A 19,075-nucleotide genomic window follows, 5' to 3' on the forward strand; every position below is an offset into this window, starting at 1 on the left:
ATTATTTTGTCCTTTTTGTAATAGGGGATTTCAGGAGAAAAAAAAAAAAGAAGTATTTATCCCTTCAGGTTAATGCTCTGCGAACCTTAAGACAAACGAGCGAAAATTAGAAACAAAACCAACCCCCTTGACTGAGAACAATTTATTTTGCATAACCTGAGGCAGATGATGGGTGTGCACATGAGAGACTCTTTAGGATCTCTTCGTAGCCATTATCTTAATCACTCTCCCAAAGACTCAGTGGCCAGAAGTGCCTGGGCATTCAGTGAAGAGCTAACACTTGGCTGTTCTGCAGCTTTGGGATGCAGCCATGGTGCTTTTCTAATGGGATGAGGTGGATGGGGCGATGTCCCCACATCTCTGAGGGCTGCCTGGACCATGCAGGGTAGGCAAATGAAATACCTGTACAGATGGCACTTACAGTTATATAAATTATGAGTTATAGTAATGAAAAAGTCTTGTGTCCTCTAAAAAAGGCTACTTTGAAGTAATTGACTTGCTAGAGAAGAAAGAAGTGATTTCCCACTCTATGCCAGTCTATATTGCCCTTTTTTAGATTGGACTGCAGAAATTTAGAACCAAACCCCTCTTATACTGCTGTTGGCTAATTCACAGTTTTGCAAAATTACACTGAAACCTTCGTTGGAAAACCATCACATCCCCAACTTTTGACTCTTCTTTAGCGCCCAGCCTCTCTGGCAGCGCCACAAGGATCTAAGCAGAAGTTTTCCCTTCTGTAAAATGAGCTCCTCTTCCAGGTCATTGTGGGAAGCATCTTTGAAGTCATCTGGGCTGCAGTGAAACCTGGTACCTCGTTTGGCATCAGCGTGCTGAGAGCTCTGCGGCTGCTGAGGATTTTCAAAGTCACCAAGTAAGTCCAGCTCCTGTTTCACTCACCTTAGGCACCGTGCAAAGTCACCCCATGGGTAAAGGAAGGAAGAGAACCACAGGTGTAGAATTGTCCTTCCCTTGGTTGGTCAGTCTGAGCTTCTGGTAGACAGAAGTTAGGCTGTTCTTAGAAAGTTGCACCTTTGAGGACTTTTAACAGCTTTTTCCACACCTTTCTGTGCAGCTTTGTAGGTGTGGATGGGTTGGGCTTGGACTAGATGATCTTAGTGGTCTTTTCCAACCTCAGTAATTCTATGATCTACAGCTCCATCAGTGCCCCATCCAGCCTGACCTTGGCTGTCTGCAGGGATGGGGCACCAACACCTCTCTCAGTGCCTCACTACCATTATTAAGTCCTCAAAATCTACTTCTGTCTTCATTAAACATATATTTGTGCTGTTCTTCAGGCTTTTCCAGTGCCCTGGATTGGAGATGGATGTCCTCTATGATATACTCAATATATGCTGGATGAAGATCTCAGGTATGTCTGGGAGAAGAGCACAACTATTATTCGTATACAAGAAGGAAGTTCTTCTCAAGAGCCAACAACACCTGAGACCCTGAATATGGAAGATGAGAAGTGCACCCAGCTAAACTTTCAAGGAAAATGTATGGACGAGAAGAAATTCAGTGATTCAGGGCATCATTTGCTCAGCGATTTCATTTCACAGTGAAAGTAGCAGAAGCAACAGGAGGAACCACTATTCGGGGAGAAGTTAAAAATGTTGGTTATAAGCGCAGTGTCTCACAAAGAAAAGCATTTAGCTTCTCTTCACACCCATGCTGCAGCGGCCTCGAGTGCAAGGAGCCGTAAAAGTGAGTAAAGCAAGAGCCTCAAGAGTGTATTGCTCAAGTGAAGGGAAGCCGGAATGAAATGCCAGCCATCTCCATCAGCCCCTCACTCAGTGCTGCTCAGAAATGCCTGATGCTTTCTGACTGGTTAGTCAGGGCTGGAGTAATTACTCCATTGCAGATTTTTCACTTCTACAGCAGGAAGGAGGTTTCTTTTCTTTGCTGGAGTTACAGTTTTACCTCATGTTTTACGAGCTGACATGGACAAAACAAGCCTTTGCTATATGGTCCTTCTGACCATATATTTGGCCCTTCAGGACCTCCTGTCCTGGTCATAACGCTTCATAGCCACTGTTCTGCTTGACTGTACTTGAAGCTAAATTCCCTCGAGACGCCATCAATATCTAGAAATTAAACAGTTCTGGACACAGACAGTCATTCACAGTGCTAAAAAGCCAGTATCAGCCACGGCCAGAAAGCAGTGACCCAGACCATTCTGGGAAGCTGAGAAGCTACCATAAATGAGGAACCATTCCCCATAGAGCATCTGCAAGGACCATCCTGTTTTGAAGGCTGAGAGTTTAAAAGCGTGCGTGTGGCCAGAAACACGTTCCGAATGGTCTCAAGGTTAGCAGCATGGCCATGTTTTTTGGGTTTACTTTCTTTTTACCAGGCTGGATGTAGCCCTCCAAAAGGAGATCCGTCTCCAATATATGGTCAGGAGGCCTGAAAGCCCCCTGCAAGCAGGACGTGTGAACCCAATGGCAGCTGGTCCAAGTCATGCTCATCCCTCCTCCCATTTTTGTCCATCTCAAGCATCTACATGAATCTTCCCTGTGCAAAGTCCTAAGACGTTTGTGAAGCCATCACGTATCCTTGGTTACCCAGACCTCCCCTTTTCTGGTCTTTGGCCTCATTTTTCATCTGCAATGCATCTATTAGTAAAGAGTTATATTTCCCTTGCTCTCTTCTGCCTTGTTCTTATTTCCCACGTCAGGTCTAAGTCTTAAGTTCCAGATCCAGCTTAGCTTGTATTAATATTCTATCTCTCTCTCCTTATTCTCTGCATTTCACCACCCAATGCTATTGCCTCCTGCCTTTCCCTTACTCTTGTTTCCCTATCTCCTGCCAAGTGATGGCCCCTGGAATCCCTTCCACTGCATCCCTCCTGTATTTGCTGGCCATCCTTGCCTTCTTAACCTCTTCCTTATGCGACTGTGCTTTGTCCTCCAGGCTTATCTGCTCTTGCCTTGCAGTGTGATGAGTGATGGAAGCTGAGGGGCTGAGCCCCACCGCTACTATTTGGAGCTCCCTGCAGAAGTGGGGGGAGCCTCACATCCTAGCTGAAAAGCAGAATACATTTCCTGCCAATAGCATCGCCTTGCCATAAACCTCACTTTCACCTTCCTGTGCCACTCGTGGTTGCTTCCTTCCTACCAGGCGTTGCCCTCCCAAAGGGGATCACAGCCACCAGCCCCCGTGATACTCTAAAACCCAACAATCCTAAGCTATTCCCTGTTCCTCCATTCCAACCCCTTCCCCCCCAGCACACACTCTCCTTCTCTAATCCTCAAGGAGCCACGGCTTAGGAGCCATAGCTTAGCATCACATGATGTGCACGTCCCGTTGTTCTGCACTAATAGCATAAGCCCTGCATGAATCCCCTTGATTTTAGGGCATGGATTGTTAATGGAATTCCTTGCTTTGTTTTCAGTGCTCTCGGTTCTCTATGGGATATTTTCCATTAATAATTTGCTGGATAGTCAGAGCATGGTGAGATGTATCATTGTTCAGATCTTAGAGACAGTATTTGGCTTCACTGTAGATAAAAAACCAGGGATGCACAAGAGGGGGAGTGGTCTATGTCATGCAAATGGGGGCAATATTTGGGAAACAGGTTAAAGTCATCAAGCTGACGAGTTCCCTTAGTAAAAAATCCCAACACTTACTGGCTTGGCCAGACATTCCAGCATCTGTCAGCTTGATTCTGCCAAACTAACTGCTGTAAGGATTTGGGTTGGGGGCACTCTCACTTTATTTGCATTTGATGCTGTTGAGGGGCTGGGCTGAAGATCTTGGCTTCGTCTGAGATGGCAGGAGAGGTCAAGCAATGGAGATGTAGAGCTGCCAAACCTGTGGAAGTGTAAAATCTTGGAAGCAATGGATATTTTGACAGATCTGTTGTGTGATTTGTCAGATATTTCTTTGGCCAAGAAGCTAAGCAAAAAAAAAAAAAAATGAAGTACACTCGTGCATTGACAGGGCAAAACATTTGGGTGTTAGTTTACTAGATGAAGGCAATGTGTGATCAGAAAAAGATGCTTACATTGAGATATACTCTTCAACTCTTTGAAACGATAGATAACAGCAGGACAAGGGGAAATGGTTTTATGTTGAAGGAAAAATATTTAGGTTGTATGTCAGGGGAAGTTCTTTCCTATGAGAGTGGTGAGGTGCTGGAACAGCTGTCCAGAGGCTGTGGATGCCCCGTCCATCCCTGGAGGTGTTCAAGGCCAGGTTGGATGGACCCTGGGCAGCCTGGGCTGGTATTAAATGTGGAGGTTGGTGGCTCTGCATGTGGTGGGAGAATTGGAGCTTGATGATCCTTGAGGTCCCTTCCAACCCGGCCATTCTATGATTCTATGATATGATATACAGAAGAGACAGGGAAAGATGGGAAAGGGATGTCTGGCCACCTGGGCATGACACCTTGCAGGCCATCTCCCTTGTCCATGATGTGGCAAATCCTTCCCTCCTTCCTGCCCATGGAAAGGAGATAAACAGAGTGGATGCACAAAAGGGAGAGAAAACATGACACAATCCCTAAGAAACATATCAGCATGGGGGCACAGCAGTGGTCCCAGCAGGGATCCATTTGTTCTGGGAGAGTTCATAAAGGGGCTTTGCCCAAGACATATTTAAGCGGCTTATGGCCATTAGACAAATGTTTAATCTGCAGGAAAGTGGGCCACCAGGAGGGCAGGTGCTCTGACGCATTTAAGGCCGTGGAGCAGCTGGGACTTTGTAAGGCTTTTTGATGAGAGAGAGTGATGGAAAGGACCCAGAGGGCAACTTATCAGAGGACTGTAGAACCAAGGTGACTGGTGTCACAGCTTCCATACCAGGGGCTGAGAGACTGTGCAGCAATTGCAGCTTCCTGGAAGATTTTGGCGGAAGAGTAAAGGGAGGCAGTGAGACCACTTAGCTGCAAGGATAGGGAGCCCCATATCTTTTTCGGCTCATATTCTATTTGCCCTAAAATAAAGCTCTGGATCAGTCTGAGGAAGGCAAGAGAAGAGCAGGAACATCTTCAGTCACCCACATGAGCACCTCCAAAAAGAAGGCCAGAGCATCAACTCGGGATCGCGAGCAGCATTTCCTGAGCAGGCTCCGTTATTTTGCAGTCATCCAAAAGATGGCAGCCTTCCCCAAATCTTCCTCTCGCCAGCTGGCTGGACTCCGAGCTTCAGGTACGTGTCCTACCTTGACGCTGACACTGCAACTGGCCCAGCCCATGGGACACAGAGCCCAAAAGCTGCAGAGAGCTGTTAAATCTACATCTCTGGCCCTGCTCTTGGTGTTTTGCTAGGGTCGGAATCTGCTTGTGAGGAGTTATCACTCCTGCCTCCTCCTGGGAGAGGAGCTTGGGTTTGCTCCTGGTTGTGTGTGATCCAAGTTCCTTTGAGCTTGCAGACCCAGCATCTAGGGTTGCTGTTGCAACATTTCATAGAATCATAGGATATCCAGAGTTGGAAGGGACCCACATGGATTCATGGAGACAACCCCTGTCCCCACACAGCACCACCCAAACCCTAAGGCTCAGAGCAGCATCCCAATGCTCCCTGAGCTCTGGCAGCCCTGGGAGCCCTGGGAGCCCTGAGCCATGCCCACCACCCTCTGATGATGAAGATAACATTTGCAGCCTGTGGAAATCTACCGAATGACACAAATAGAAAATAAATACAAAATCTTCAACAGAATTTCCCCAACTCCATTTCTGTGAGTTTACCTGTCTTAGAGGAACAAGGCACGCAGCCTATTTCTGGCTCTGTTCCCACAGTTTTGGACACGCCGTGGACATTTCTTCCAGGCTGAATTCTGCCCCTTAGTAGAGCCCACTGGCTCTACCTGGCCATTCCCAGCCTATGAAAAATCACCAGTCAAATCATGACTCTGGACCTCAGCTGCTGTGACCCCTTTCCTATTCTACATCCCAAATCATAGAATAGTTAGGGTTGGAAAGGATCTCTGAAATCATCAAGTCCAACCATCCACCTACCACCCATACTGCCCGCTGACCACGTCCCTCAGTGCCACATCCCCATGGTTTTTGAACACCTCCAGGGACAGTGAGTCCACCACCTCCCTGAGCAGCCTGTGTCAGTGCTTTCAGACAAGAAGTTTTTCCTAATATCCAACCTGAACCAAATAACTTCTTGCAAGAGACTGTTCCTAAGTTGTCCCACGACAATAGATGCTATAGCTGCAGCAGTGATCAACATGAAAGCCTGAGGAGCAAGCACTGGCTGTGGTTGGCCTCACACATGGCCTGCTGGTGGTCAGGACGTGATGAAGGCTGCTGGGATGCTTTGCACCAACACTGGCCAAGCTGAAAATTGCTTGGAAATTACCTTTGTAAGCATCTTTGGGTATTTCTGACTTCATGCATCTCAGACAAGGAGGAAGAGAATTACTAACACCTGCATCCAAGTTAGATCTGCAATAGGTTTTGTTGACCAGGATGTCTCCATGGTTGCTAAAATATGGAATTATCATTGTCTGCTGTACATTCTGGCATGCTGGAAGCAAGCACCAGCAAGCTGGGTGCATGCAGCAGGCTTGATTCCCACTCCCAGCATCCTGAGAGATGTTCCTCCCTGCCTAAAAGTGCTCACCACTGCCACAGGAATGCAGACAATGAAGAAATGAAGGCAAGAAAGAAACAATGATATGCTAGAATTGTTACTGCCTTAGCCAAAGATGAGCAGCTGGCAAGAAAGTTCCCCACACTGTCTTCTTGGGAAGAGTTTCCTTTTGATTCAGCAGGAATGCCATGAGCTGTTTACTCCTTCATACAAAGAGGGACACCCTAATCTGGAGAACACAGGGGCTAATGACACAAGACTGCTGATGAGAGAAAGTGAAGTCCATTCGGGGACAACACTTAATTGAGGTGGCAGAGTGTAGATACAGAAGGGGAAGCACCATTTTCACACTGCCCCATCCCCGACTGGGTTCAGTCTGCTATCTGAGATGTGGCAGATTGTCTCTCTCTTCTCTTGCTCACTTCCCCAGCACAGCACAGGGCATTTCACAGTGTGGTCGTGGCTATTCCATACCCTCATTCCAGTCCTGTTCTTGTGCCATTTAATGAGTGAGAGCTTTGCTCACCTGTACAGAGGCTACAGGATCAAGGCTCTACTGCAGTCCAAAACAAAGGCTTTAAAAGGAATTTGCTGCTGTACTGGAACAGCAGTTTGTTCAATAGTTAATAACCTTCATAAGATTCTTGTTATCTCTATGGACAAACAGTGGGGGAAGAATGGGAGGAAGCATCATGGGATACAGATCCTTTGCAGAGTTGGTTCCAATGTTTTGGCCATGCAAAGGTGTGAGAGTTGGAGCTACAAAATCTCAGAAGCCCATAAGCTTTCTTACATATTGAAGACATTTTCTAAAGAAATTGGAAAGGCCTTTGGGAACAGAAACTGTCACCTTCATAGGATTGTGTCTCAGCTGTTGGTTCAGATTGTCTAGGCCAGAAGAAGGGGTGATGAAAACTTATGTAGGAGTCTTTGGTCCTACAAGCCAAAGATGGCTTATGGGCCACCTACAAGCATGGAGACCAGAGCTTTCAGCACAACCTCACATGAACAGACTGCTAAGGAATTCAAGTATGACTGCTGTTGTGATGGGGCTGATATGGGAAAATGCAGTTCCTGTGTTTGACCATATCTCCACTTACAAACATAGATTTATCTGATAGGACTTACCCAATCTATCCTTATGCCCTGTACACGAGTTTTTGGAAGACAGTGAACAACACAACACACTTCAGAGTAAGAGCTGGTCTTTTTAATGAGAGGACCAATCTTCATTTCCATGAAATGAGTTACTGCAAACATCACCGTTTCTCTCTTTGTCCCATCACCAAAAGTCTCTGCTCTACTTCTTTTTCCTGTGCGTCAGGCAGCAATATGAGCTCCTACAGTCTTCAGTATGCTCCTCCTTCTCTCTTTTAGTGCACATCCTGGAACAACACCTACCACAGCACTTTTTTGACTGGCTTTTTCCTGTAGAAAAGAAAGAAAGAGGGTTAAGTTTGCATTTGTTGCCTCATCATGGTTCTCTTGGAACAGAATCTCCACCTCCACACAGAAAACAATTTCCATAAACATCCACCTCCAAATTGATATTTAGGAATGGACCCTGGTCAAGAAAAACTCTACAGAATATCCCTACCCACACCTGCTTTCCTGGAAAAGTCTTTTTTTTTTGCCTTTATTCCTCTATGATTTATTCATTTATACTCATTGTCACCTTACCTGGGGTGGCCATCAGGGCCATTAGAAAAACAACAAACACAACGTAGATGATCTTCATGACCGGATAGCCTCCGGGACCACAGCAGATCTGGGATGCAGCCTTGCAGAGAGAGCCTGAATCTGTTTCTAGAAATAAGGCTGGAAATCCTGATATTTATACACATTCCTTGACAGAAAGGATAGTGTTAAGGAGGAGCGTGACTCTGCTGCTGTCCAAGGACATATTGTTTGCTACATAGTAGGATATTATGTCACTCCAACCCAGTGGCCATCTGACAATGAGACACCCACTCTGCAGCCATTTGTCACTGGTTCTGTGAAGTAGGGCTGTGCAGACTCCTTCAGAGCAGTGCTGGCACAGTCAGCCCCTGAGTGTGGGGCCGTGGCTTGGCTGTGATGGAGAGGGTCAGAAGGATAAGAGTGCCCTTCTAGAGAAGGACTGGTAGTCCATGGGCCAATGCCACCATATGCATTCTCAACAGCATGTCAAGACATAAATCCTCTTCTTGGATGCAGAGTAGTGTGGCAGTGGATAAGAAAGGTGTTATAAAGCTGAAATAACTTTCCTGTAAAAGATCTCTGTGTATCTCTAATTTAGCTAACACTCCAACCACTCCCACTTCTTTACTGTCAAACAGTGCTTGGTTCTTATATACTGAGTCCCTGCCCACGGCACAGAATTGGAACTACATGATCTGTAAGTTTCCTTCCAACCCAAGCCATTCTATGATTCTATGATTCTATCTGAAAGCAAGATCACTGGTCTAAGCTCATCAGCTGTGGCTTAATTCACTTGCCTGAATGCAGATAGCCAGCACCATTCCCCAGGTGTCTCCTACTCATCAATATGTCCAAGGGATATGGAAGCCACACTCTGCAGATAAATTAATCAGCAAGTCAGTCCTAGTTGCTTATTCTCCTAAACCCTTTGAATGTTGGATTTTAAACATAAATGAGTAGAATGTAGCAAAGAAATAAGTGCAGAGATGATCAAAAGCACTGCCTCTATTGCTTACTTAGAATCTCCAACACTATAAAGTGAAAAGAAGTCCTAGCATTTACATCTACATCAGCTTGTGATTTACATGTCACTTCATAGGATGGCTTGGAAGGGACTTTAAAGCCCATCCAGCCCCAACCCTTGCAGTGGGCTGGGTGCCCCCAGCTCAGGCTGCCCAGTGCCCACCCATGGCCTTGGGCACCTCCAGGGATGGGGCACCCACAGCTCTGGGCAGCAGTGCCAGGGCATCACTGCCCTCTGGGTAAAGAATTTCTTCCTAACATCTAACCTAAATCTCTCCTCTTTTAGTTTAAAGCCATTCCCCCTTCTCCTATTACTAAGAGTCATAGGAGTGTAAATTGTCAGTCCTTCTCCTGCTTATAAGCTCCCTTCTTTCTTCTTGCAGAGAGGCCAAGAAGTAGCAGCCACAGCACCTCCACCCCAAGAAGCAATTGAACCCGAGCAGTCACTGCAAGTTGTGTTCCCTGGCAGTGACTGAACCTTTCACACCAAACAATGCTGGCGCTGCCTTGTACCATTCCCTCCAGCACTGCCTGGGAGCAGGTTGGGTTTATCTGCCCTGGGGAGCAGGACTTACAGAAGCATTTGCTATTCATTCTGAGTAGGATTGATTTTGAAATGAGTACACTTCAATCTTGATGCTCTGGGTGTCGACAGTCCTTTGACAGATGACAGACATCTGCTCAACACAGTCTGTGGAACTGGGGGAGTCATTCATCTCACAGACCAGAAGATTTTCATTTAGGGAGAAGTGAAACCACACACTGAGGTCTCTCCAAACCATTGTCTGACTATTCCCAGTGACTGTGGCTGTCATCGTTTGGGTTGAGTTTGGAATACACTTCTAATGCTCTGTGTGGAATCACGGGGACACAAGCAACCACACCACACACACAGGGGTTACATCTTTTTGTTCTCTTTCTCTTTATTGAGCAGAGGGGATGACACGTGGGTCAGAGCATGGAGAAGCTGCTCCCAAAGCCACCGCCGTGCCTCCTCTCCCCCAGGGGCTCCTCCTCAGCCCTTATTTCCACTTCTGGTTGGCAGGCACGCAGCAGTGCACCTTGCAGTCGGGGGAGTAGGCCCAGACCTCTGCCTTGGAGCACTTGCTGGAGCAGTAGCCGATCTTCGGGCAGTACTTCAGGACCTGCCCATAGCCTGTGAGGGGAAGCACAGAGTGTTTGGCTCAAGGTGCTGCCTCCAGTGCCACCTCCAGGCACAGGCACTGCTGAAGGGGATGACTGCCCAAGCACAGAAGTTGGAAGGAAACTTGAAGAACACAAGCTCAAGAAACTAATTGCAGCTCCCTCTCCCTGCCGCTGGTGATTACAGGACCAGCTGATGGTGCACATGTGGATGAGAAGTGATATCTGAACGGGGTTCCTAAGGCCTAGCTGGGAAACTTAGCCCAAAGTCTCCTTTTGCCTTCTGTAGAAGGACCAAAGTCACAGAAAGAATCATTAACAACTATAGCTGTGCCACATCAGTAAATCGGATATGCCCAGGACTGCTCCTCGATACAGAAATCAATTTGAATGAGTACTCTCTGGTACCATGAACCACTCGTAGCCCCCAACAGATTTATGCACATCTGTACACTTACTGAGAAATGGTCTTTCCTGGGCTCACTCCCAGACTGAATACTGAAGTTATTCTCACTCAAATCTGCCTGAGCTAGTCCTTATTTCGTAGCCCCATTGCTAATGTACCTAACCTGGATAGCAATCACCTCCCATGATGATATGTATATTTTTGAGAGTTTAAATCACTTTAAATGAACTAATCCTACTTTGTATCAGCTCTTCTTGCCCCATTTGCCCTCTTACCTGGGGTGGCCAGAGAGACCAGCAGGAAGACAGAGAAGATGAGGTAGAGGAACTTCATGGCTGGAGGTGAGCTGGGGTCTGAGCGAGGCTGGAGAGAGAGGAGCTGCAGAGGTCTCAATGGGAAGAGGTGGTATGGAGTGAAGCTGTGGCTGCCAGTATTTATAGAGCGTTCCCCTGCTGAGCGGAGGATGCTAGGGAGGCATGGGAATCCATCCAAGATTGTGCTGTTTGTGGCCGGACGCGCAGCTGTGGAACGAGAACCAGAACTTCCTGCATGCATCCAGGTGTGCTGGCAGCCTCCTGCTTCCCTGGGTCCAGTTGCTCAATATCAGGCATCATTTCAACACACTGCCTTTGAAGAGAGCATGAGGAAATAGGGACTGTCAACAGCAGGACTGATGGGATCGATGCGTCATAGAATCATAGAATCATAAGATGGCCTGGCTTGAAAAGGACCCCAATGCTCATCCAGTTCCAACCCCCTGCTATGTGCAGGTCCCAACCAGCAGACCAGGCTGCCCAGAGCCACATCCAGCCTGGCCTTGGATGCCTGCAGGGATGGGTCAGAGGGACCTGATGGACATCTGTGGGAAGAATGAGATTGATATCACAGGGCTTGGGCCTTTCTCAGCCTCTGGCAGAGATGCAGCAGAGCTGAGCCACGGCCACAGTGTGCTGATAACTCTCCCTATTGTTTGGACGCATCACCATGAGAGACTGGCTGCAGAGAGGACTTGCTGTGAGCAATCTTGGCTTGGGAAGGACCTGGGGCCTGTGTGTCCATCCCCAGTGTCACAGGAACCAACACAGCTCTACTTTAGCAAACCTCATATTCCACGTAACCCCTTCTGTTGCCCCTCACCCCACTGATGAGCACTGTGGCTAACCCCTTTACCCTGCACATGGGTGAGCTTGCTATTTGCAGACATTTTATTCATTATCCCTGCCCTACAAACCAACCAGTTCTCCAGTATTTTATGACTCAAAAGCTGGGTAGAATGTAATGGTAAAGCATGCATTTATTAGGAAATTAACCCCAAAAAGCCCTCTTTTACACTGAGCACATGAAACAATTAAAAAACTCACAAAGTCAACGCAAACTCAAAAGTTAGATATACATCCTCCTTGAAGAAGTCCCCAGATTTCATGTTACTGCAGGCTGGAGAGTTTTATTGATTGAAAACACACATTCCTGCACTCTTTCCCATGCACTTGTCATAGAACTGTAGAATTGAGGAATTGTGTGAGTTAGAAGAGACCCTTAAAGGCCATCTGTCCCACTCCTGCACTGAACAGGGACACCCACAGCTCCATCAGTGCTCTGAGCCCCGTCCAGCCTGGCCCTCATCTTTCTATTGGCTTCAGTCTTCTCTTACTTATCTTCTCAATCTCCTGTCATTTTCTCAACAGCCTTCAACTCTTATCCTGCTGAAATGAACTACAGTACATGGACTGGCTGGATGCCCTTTACAAGCCCAGCTCCTGTTTATCCTTGTGAGACAATTGGTTCTGTCCTTCCAGCACCATGACATTGCTCCTTTGTTTTGTTCCTGCCTATGACCCACTGCAATCTGATTTATTTTTTTTTGCAGGCTCTTTGTTTCGTGTTCTCCAGCAAATTGCTCTTGTTTGTACAGAGAAGGTAGCTTTCCATGTATTTGTTTTATTATTTCTTAAGCACAAAAAGATCCATGGGATTGCTAATTCTGTCCTTTAATGCTTTGAAGTCCCTTTCAACTTCTTATCTATGAATATATTCAGTAGGTTCTATAGACGACCATAAAAATCCTTAGGCAATACAGTTATGGACTCACAACAGATTTCTGACCAGATATGGTGTGCGATTCCATTTTCTTAGCTTCATTTAGATATCTGCCTATCTCATTTAATCAGCCTTTTGGAAGACATTCAGACAAAATTACCTAAATATCTCTCAGGCTATTGTTGTGAAGCACTAGGGTGGGAAAGACCCCCGAGGAACCTCTTTGCCAATGCAGGGATGAATGCAACCTGAAAACAATTCTCTGTGATGGATGTGATCATAGCATCACAGAATCATTACAGCTGGAAAAGATCTCCAAGTGCAACCCCAGCCCACCCCCCACTGTGCCCACTGACCGCATCTCTCAGTGCCACAGTCCCACATTGAACCCTACCAGGGATGGTGATCCCACCACCTCCCCGGGCAGCTGTGCCAATGCAGCACTGCTCTTTCTGAGAAGAAATGTTTCCAAATATCCACAGATCATATACCCCAGCTTTATGGAGCAAAGCACTGAGTGCCTACAGGTAGATTTGGAGGAGGGGCATCACACCCACATGTCCAGGTTGGGGCTGGGAGGTGAAGCCTACTGGAGCATGGCCCCAGGCGCCAGGCAACTTTGGCAGTGGGTGCAGCAGGTCGGGGTGACATTGCACACACCAGAAAGCAAACACTGCCTCTTTGGAGATGGCTTTGGTTGCGTTCCTCCTCCTGTCATGCCGCTCGTATCAGGAATCCCTCTATAAAACCCAGGATCTCCAGAGCTGCCCACTGTGGCCGTGCCAGACCTGCTTTGCTCTGAGTGTGCTGAGATCTCCGCTCTTCTCCAGACATGAGGCTGCTCTGCGTGCTCTTTGCTGTGCTCCTGCTCTTTTCCTTGGCCACCCCAGGTAAGCCAGCAACACTGTCCCCAGGCTTTGAGGGTGCGGGTGGGTGCACAGCCTCCAGCAGAAGCATCCCCAAACGCTTCCCTTGGGTTTTAGTGGCACGTAGTCACAAGGGATGTACTGGAAGCACATCCTGATCTTCTCCTTTCCACGCTATAGACTCAGCCCTCGCTTTCCCTTCCATCCTCTGACCACAGCACCCTGTGCTTCCTGTCTTTTCCCTCCAGTTTGCAGTTAGGCAGAAGGTGATGGTGCTGGCACTGCAGCTCACCTCCCTGCTTCCCTCTGCTCCCTTCTGCTTCAGACAAGCGTAGAGCTGAGTGCCCAGTGTCCAGCAGGGTCAACGGGGAAAGAAAGCACTCATCCTACCCTACCATGAGCACAGTGTTATGAGCCAGCAAGGAGATGATAAATCCTGACTTTTGGGCTCTGTCTCCCACATGTCATCTCCTGTCTCCATCTCTCCCACCGCAGGGTATGGGCAGCACAAGGGCACCTGCAAAGGGTACTGCGCCTCCGCATGCAACAAAAAGGATGAGTGGACGTTCCACCAGTCCTGCAAGAAGATGTACTGCTGCCTTCCCCCTCCCAAAAAGGGAAAATGATGGCCAGCAGGTCCAGCAGTGGAGCAGGAGAGGCTCTGGCAGAGGAGCTACCAGCGCTGTGTTCATTGAGTGACAGATGGTGTTCTTCTGCTTTGAAATAAATACGAGTTGATGTGATTTCTGTGTGCTGTGTGGTTCGTACACCTCTGGGTAGGGGAACCAGGAAGGGCTCTGCAGCATCCCTGCACAACACATCTCGGGTAGCCCCAGACCTGGGACTGCAAAATGACATACAGGCTGGGAAGAGGCTTTGGGAGCCCTGCTTTGAAGCAGAGCGTGGAGTAGTTGAATGAATTGCCTACTATTGCATCTTCCTCCATCACAATTTAGTTAGAGAAGACACAACAGCCCCCAGGGCCCCCTCAATCCCATTCAGCCCTTGGCCTACCAAAGGGGTAGAGGCTGGGGTGAACAGCCATCTCTGCACCCCCAAAATCCCACTGCCAGGCTGTCTCTAGAGCATCCTCACCCAGTGCAGGCACCCAGATTTCACATCCTGCAGCTGCCTCTGGCACAAGACAAAGCAGGGGACTCATCAATGCAATCCATGACCAAGTGCCCACGGGCCACGGATACATGTCCATGTCCATCACCAGAGGTTAAGTACCCTGAGACTCCTCGGGGATCACCAATAACAGAAGAAAAGCTGCATAGTTCTTCAGTGCCCCCATCCCCACCTCTCTATCACACAATAAACCTGCTGCAGGTTCTGCATCCAGAGGGACCTAAGGAGCAGTATCAGAGGGTGAGATGCTTTGTGCCAAGAAGGATCAACTCCTGACTGCCCTGTGGGATAGACAACAGTGCTGTCCAACCCTCCAGAAAGTAGAACTAGTTACCAGAAATGGGGCTCTTCATACACAGCAAAAGGCTCCAGCACTGGTGCACGATGTGCCATTGTGAGCTGCTCCCATCCTGCTCACCTGGCAGCCAGTAAGGAGCAGTGGTTTGCCAAGCTTCCCTTGGCCCCAGACAACAGGTTCTGAAAACAAAGGGGAAAAGCCTGAAAGAACTGTGTGCTGACATTGAGATGACACAGCCATACGGGGCTGAAATGATCAAATATTAAAACATGCAAGAGGAAACCCCAAACCACAACAGCAATGAACCCTTCTCTGTTTCTTTGCCATTATTCCCCAAGAAAACTACAATAACATGAAGAAAGGAAAAAATGAGCTGCAAAATGGGTTTTTGAAGAAGTGTCTCTAGCTCTACAGCATCTCCAGCCTTCAAATTGTACTCTGTAGCCAAAGAAAGTTTTTGATACCAATAGCCGATTCCAAATTTCCATTGGTAGGAGAAAGAGAGCTCTCCCCAGTATTACTGCCCTGTAGATGTTACTGATGTGTCCTCAGAAGAAAAAAGCAAGGAGCAGAAACCAAGGGACACTGGGTGCTTATTGCAATGTTTTGGCCACCAAAGTGCTGTTTCTGTGGTATGGGTGCGATGCTTGTCCACACTGTCTTCCCAAATGGGCAACAAAATGTCCCTCTGCAAATAGCATCCAGGATCTCAATAGATCCCTCTGTGGGCAAGCCAAGAGCTGATAGGAGCAAAAGATCAACCAGTCTCTTGAAAGGAAAGTCATTAATAAACATCTTAAATAGTAACCCACATTAGCATCACACATTGTACAACATCATTTTGATGGTGCGTTACTTGTTGTGTGCTTAGGGTGTGATGGTGTGTGGTGGGGCTGGGAGACACGACTCATTCTTGCTGGAGTTGGGATCTGATACAGAGATTTCAGAAACTATGCTGAGACCATGACTGGGAGTAGATTATGCCCAGAAGTGAATTAGTGTTGGCATGGACTGTGACTGCAATGCAATTGTAGGACCACGGATGTTGACGTATGAAGACCCCATTAAAATATCATAGAATAGAACCACAGAATTAGCAAGTTTGGGAAAGACCTCCAAGATCATCCAAGCCAACCATCCACCTACCACCAATATTTCCCCACTAAACCATGTCCCTCAATACAACATCTCCACAATTCTTGAGCACCTCCAGGGATGACCAGGCTGCCCGGAGCCACATCCAGCCTGGCCTTGAATGCCTCTAGGGATGGGGCATCCACAGCCTCCTTGGGCAACCTGTTCCAGTGATATGCCCTCTTTATTTAAAAGCCATTATTAGATGAATATTTATGCCTTAGAAAGTCAGCACTGATAAATTACTGCTGCACAGTTTTTCTGTGTTTGCAGGGAGAAAAGAGCAGTTATGGGCTCAAGCCACACGGAAAGGCCACTATTTCTGTGCTTAATTGTGATAAGAGAGCTAGATAAAAAAGGGGGGGAGGTTGAAAAGAGGACAAAAGGGACAGCTAAAGGAGTTAAACCTTTGCAGATAGATTATTTGCAAGCACTGCGGGAACAATTTAAGGCCACTGTGTTGGAGATTCAGAGAGAATGTATGACACCTATTAAAATAAAAGCCCTGAGAAAGAGCAGAAAGAAAAGGTCACAGTAAAACAGTGGGATGAGGAAGGTTGTTAGAAGGAAGAAGTTGAAATTGTGTCCAAATGCGGAAAACAGAAAAGGTAATAAATTGTGCCTGACAAAAGCAAAGAAGCCTCCCCAAATAAACATTTTATTTCAAACATATCAGAGCAGGGAGCTTTGTGAAGAGATGAAGGGCAGGATATGGCCAGAAAAAGAAAAGCCATTCCATGGATGTTAAATGAGACTCTATAGAGTCTTAGAATGGTTTGAGTTGGAAGGGACCCTTCAAGGCCATCTGTCCCACTCCCTGCACTGAGCAGGGACACCCACAGCTCCATCAGTGCTCACAGCCCATCCAGCCTGACCTTGGCTGTCTGCAGGGATGGGGCACCACTGCCTCTCTATCTATGCAACCTGTGCCAGTGTTTCAGTGCCCTTATGGAAAATAACTTCTTCCTTATACCCAGGCTGGCTCATAAACCTGCTGATGAACCCCAGCAGAGATAGATGAGAAGTGATGCACATCAAACTCATTTTTAATGGCAGCTGATATCCACATGCAAGAAGAAGGAAGTGTCTGAGGCACTGAGACTTCTACGTGCCACTCAAAGAGAGAAACGGGAGATCTGGGAGCCTTCAATCTCCTCCTTGTTGGGAGGTGAAAACTGGAAGAAGCCCTGAGGGGTCATTGCTTTGCTATAAGTACAGACTGCACTCAGCCTGACAGCTCCATGTCCCCGTGCTTTGGACCGAAATGCGATCCGTTCTTCTCCTGCTGCTCCCAGGGAGGAAAACTCCACGTGTTCAGCCCTTTTGTTAGCAATTGTGTGCAAAACCACCGCTGAGACAGGATGCTAACGGGTCTTTGGGGTGTGCTCAGGGAACCACAGTAATACTTTGCATGGGGTCAACAACAAGCATCCACACCACACACACAGGAATCTTTTTGTTCTCTTTCTCTTTATTGAGCAGAGGGGATGACACGTGGGTCAGAGCATGGAGAAGCTGCTCCCAAAGCCACCACCGTGCCTCCTCTCCCCCAGGGGCTCCTCCTCAGCCCTTATTTCCACTTCCGGTTGGCAGGCACGCAGCAGTGCACCTTGCAGTCGGAGGAGTAGGCCCAGACCTCTGCCTTGGAGCACTTGCTGGAGCAGTAGCCGATCTTCGGGCAGTACTTCAGGACCTGCCCATAGCCTGCGAGGGGAAGCACAGAGTGTTTGGCTCAGGGTGCTGCCTCCGTGTCCCACTGTCCTGTTCCCTAAAGCCAATGGAGCCCCTGCCACCCCAACCCTCATCCCTCTGCTCTCCCACCACCCTCTGACTTCTCTCCCAGTGCAATGCCCTCCTACCTGGGGCGGCCAGGGAGACCAGCAGGAGGACAGCGAAGACGAGGCAGAGGAACCTCATGGCTGGAGGCGAGCTGGGCTGTGAGCGAGGCTGGAGAGAGCTGGAGGAGAGGAGCTGGGTGCTGCTGAGGGCAGCGCTGGCATCCTGCTACTTATAGGGAGTGTGAGCAGAGAGGAGGGCTGTGGGGAGGGCCTCCTGCTCACCGCACCATGGCTCACTGCACTGCACGCCTGCTGGCTCCTCCGCCCAACACCTAGTTCTGCTGGCAGCACTCTGCCCCCCCAGCCCTGCTATCAATACCAAATTCAAAAGAAAACCATTGACTTTTATAAATGACCAGAGAATGGATAGAATGGATCTGCTTGGGCAGAGGAACCTGATGGAAATCAAGATCACTATCACAGGGATTCAGGTGTTTCTCAATATTTGGCAGAGATGTAACTCCACGCAATAGGGCTGAGCGGTGGATATGATGCAGCAATAACTCTCTCATTGTGGTCTAGTCCTCTGGGTCCACACATGAGAGGGAACCTGGTGTGAGCAGCCTTGGCTTGGGGCAGACCTGGGATCTGTGTCCCCTTCCTCACCATCTCAGGAAGCACGAGAGCAAAGTCCTTCCCCAGTACAAGAAAGGCAGAGAGTTGTTGGAGAGGGTCCAAAGGAGAGTCATGAACATGATCAGAGGGCTGGAGCACCTCCCCTACGAAAACAGGCTGAGGGAGCTGGGCTTGTTCAGCCTGCAGAAAAGAAGGCTGTGGGGTGACCTCATTGCAGCCCTTCAGTACCTATAGGGAGCCTACAGACAGGAGGGGAGTCAGCTCTTGGAAAGGGTAGATAACAGCAGGACAAGGGGAAATGATTTGAAGTTGAGGGAGGGAAGATTTAGGTTGGATGTCAGGGGGAAGTTCTTTCCTATGAGAGTGGTGAGGTGCTGGAACAGCTGCCCAGAGAGGCT

The 19,075-nt window shown here is 48.1% G+C and overlaps 2 protein-coding genes across 2 annotated transcripts; one reads left to right on the forward strand and one right to left on the reverse strand.

Moving 5' to 3' along the window:
• Positions 1 to 12,953: 12,953 nt before the first annotated feature.
• On the forward strand, positions 12,954 to 14,496 carry LOC109366508 (small basic protein 1). The gene is made up of 2 exons (XM_019613649.1): positions 12,954 to 13,724; positions 14,196 to 14,496. The coding sequence occupies exons 1-2, from the start codon at positions 13,667 to 13,669 to the stop codon at positions 14,324 to 14,326; spliced, it is 189 nt and encodes a 62-aa protein (XP_019469194.1). The 5' UTR covers positions 12,954 to 13,666; the 3' UTR covers positions 14,327 to 14,496.
• Positions 14,497 to 17,730: 3,234 nt separating this feature from the next.
• LOC109366509 (meleagrin-like) lies at positions 17,731 to 18,775 on the reverse strand. The gene is made up of 2 exons (XM_019613650.1): positions 18,123 to 18,775; positions 17,731 to 17,967 (listed from the first exon to the last, which is right to left on the reverse strand). The coding sequence occupies exons 1-2, from the start codon at positions 18,178 to 18,180 to the stop codon at positions 17,834 to 17,836; spliced, it is 192 nt and encodes a 63-aa protein (XP_019469195.1). The 5' UTR covers positions 18,181 to 18,775; the 3' UTR covers positions 17,731 to 17,833.
• Positions 18,776 to 19,075: the final 300 nt, after the last annotated feature.

The sequence above is a fragment of the Meleagris gallopavo genome, chromosome 2 (assembly GCF_000146605.3).
Source record: "Meleagris gallopavo isolate NT-WF06-2002-E0010 breed Aviagen turkey brand Nicholas breeding stock chromosome 2, Turkey_5.1, whole genome shotgun sequence".
Lineage (NCBI taxonomy): Eukaryota > Metazoa > Chordata > Aves > Galliformes > Phasianidae > Meleagris > Meleagris gallopavo.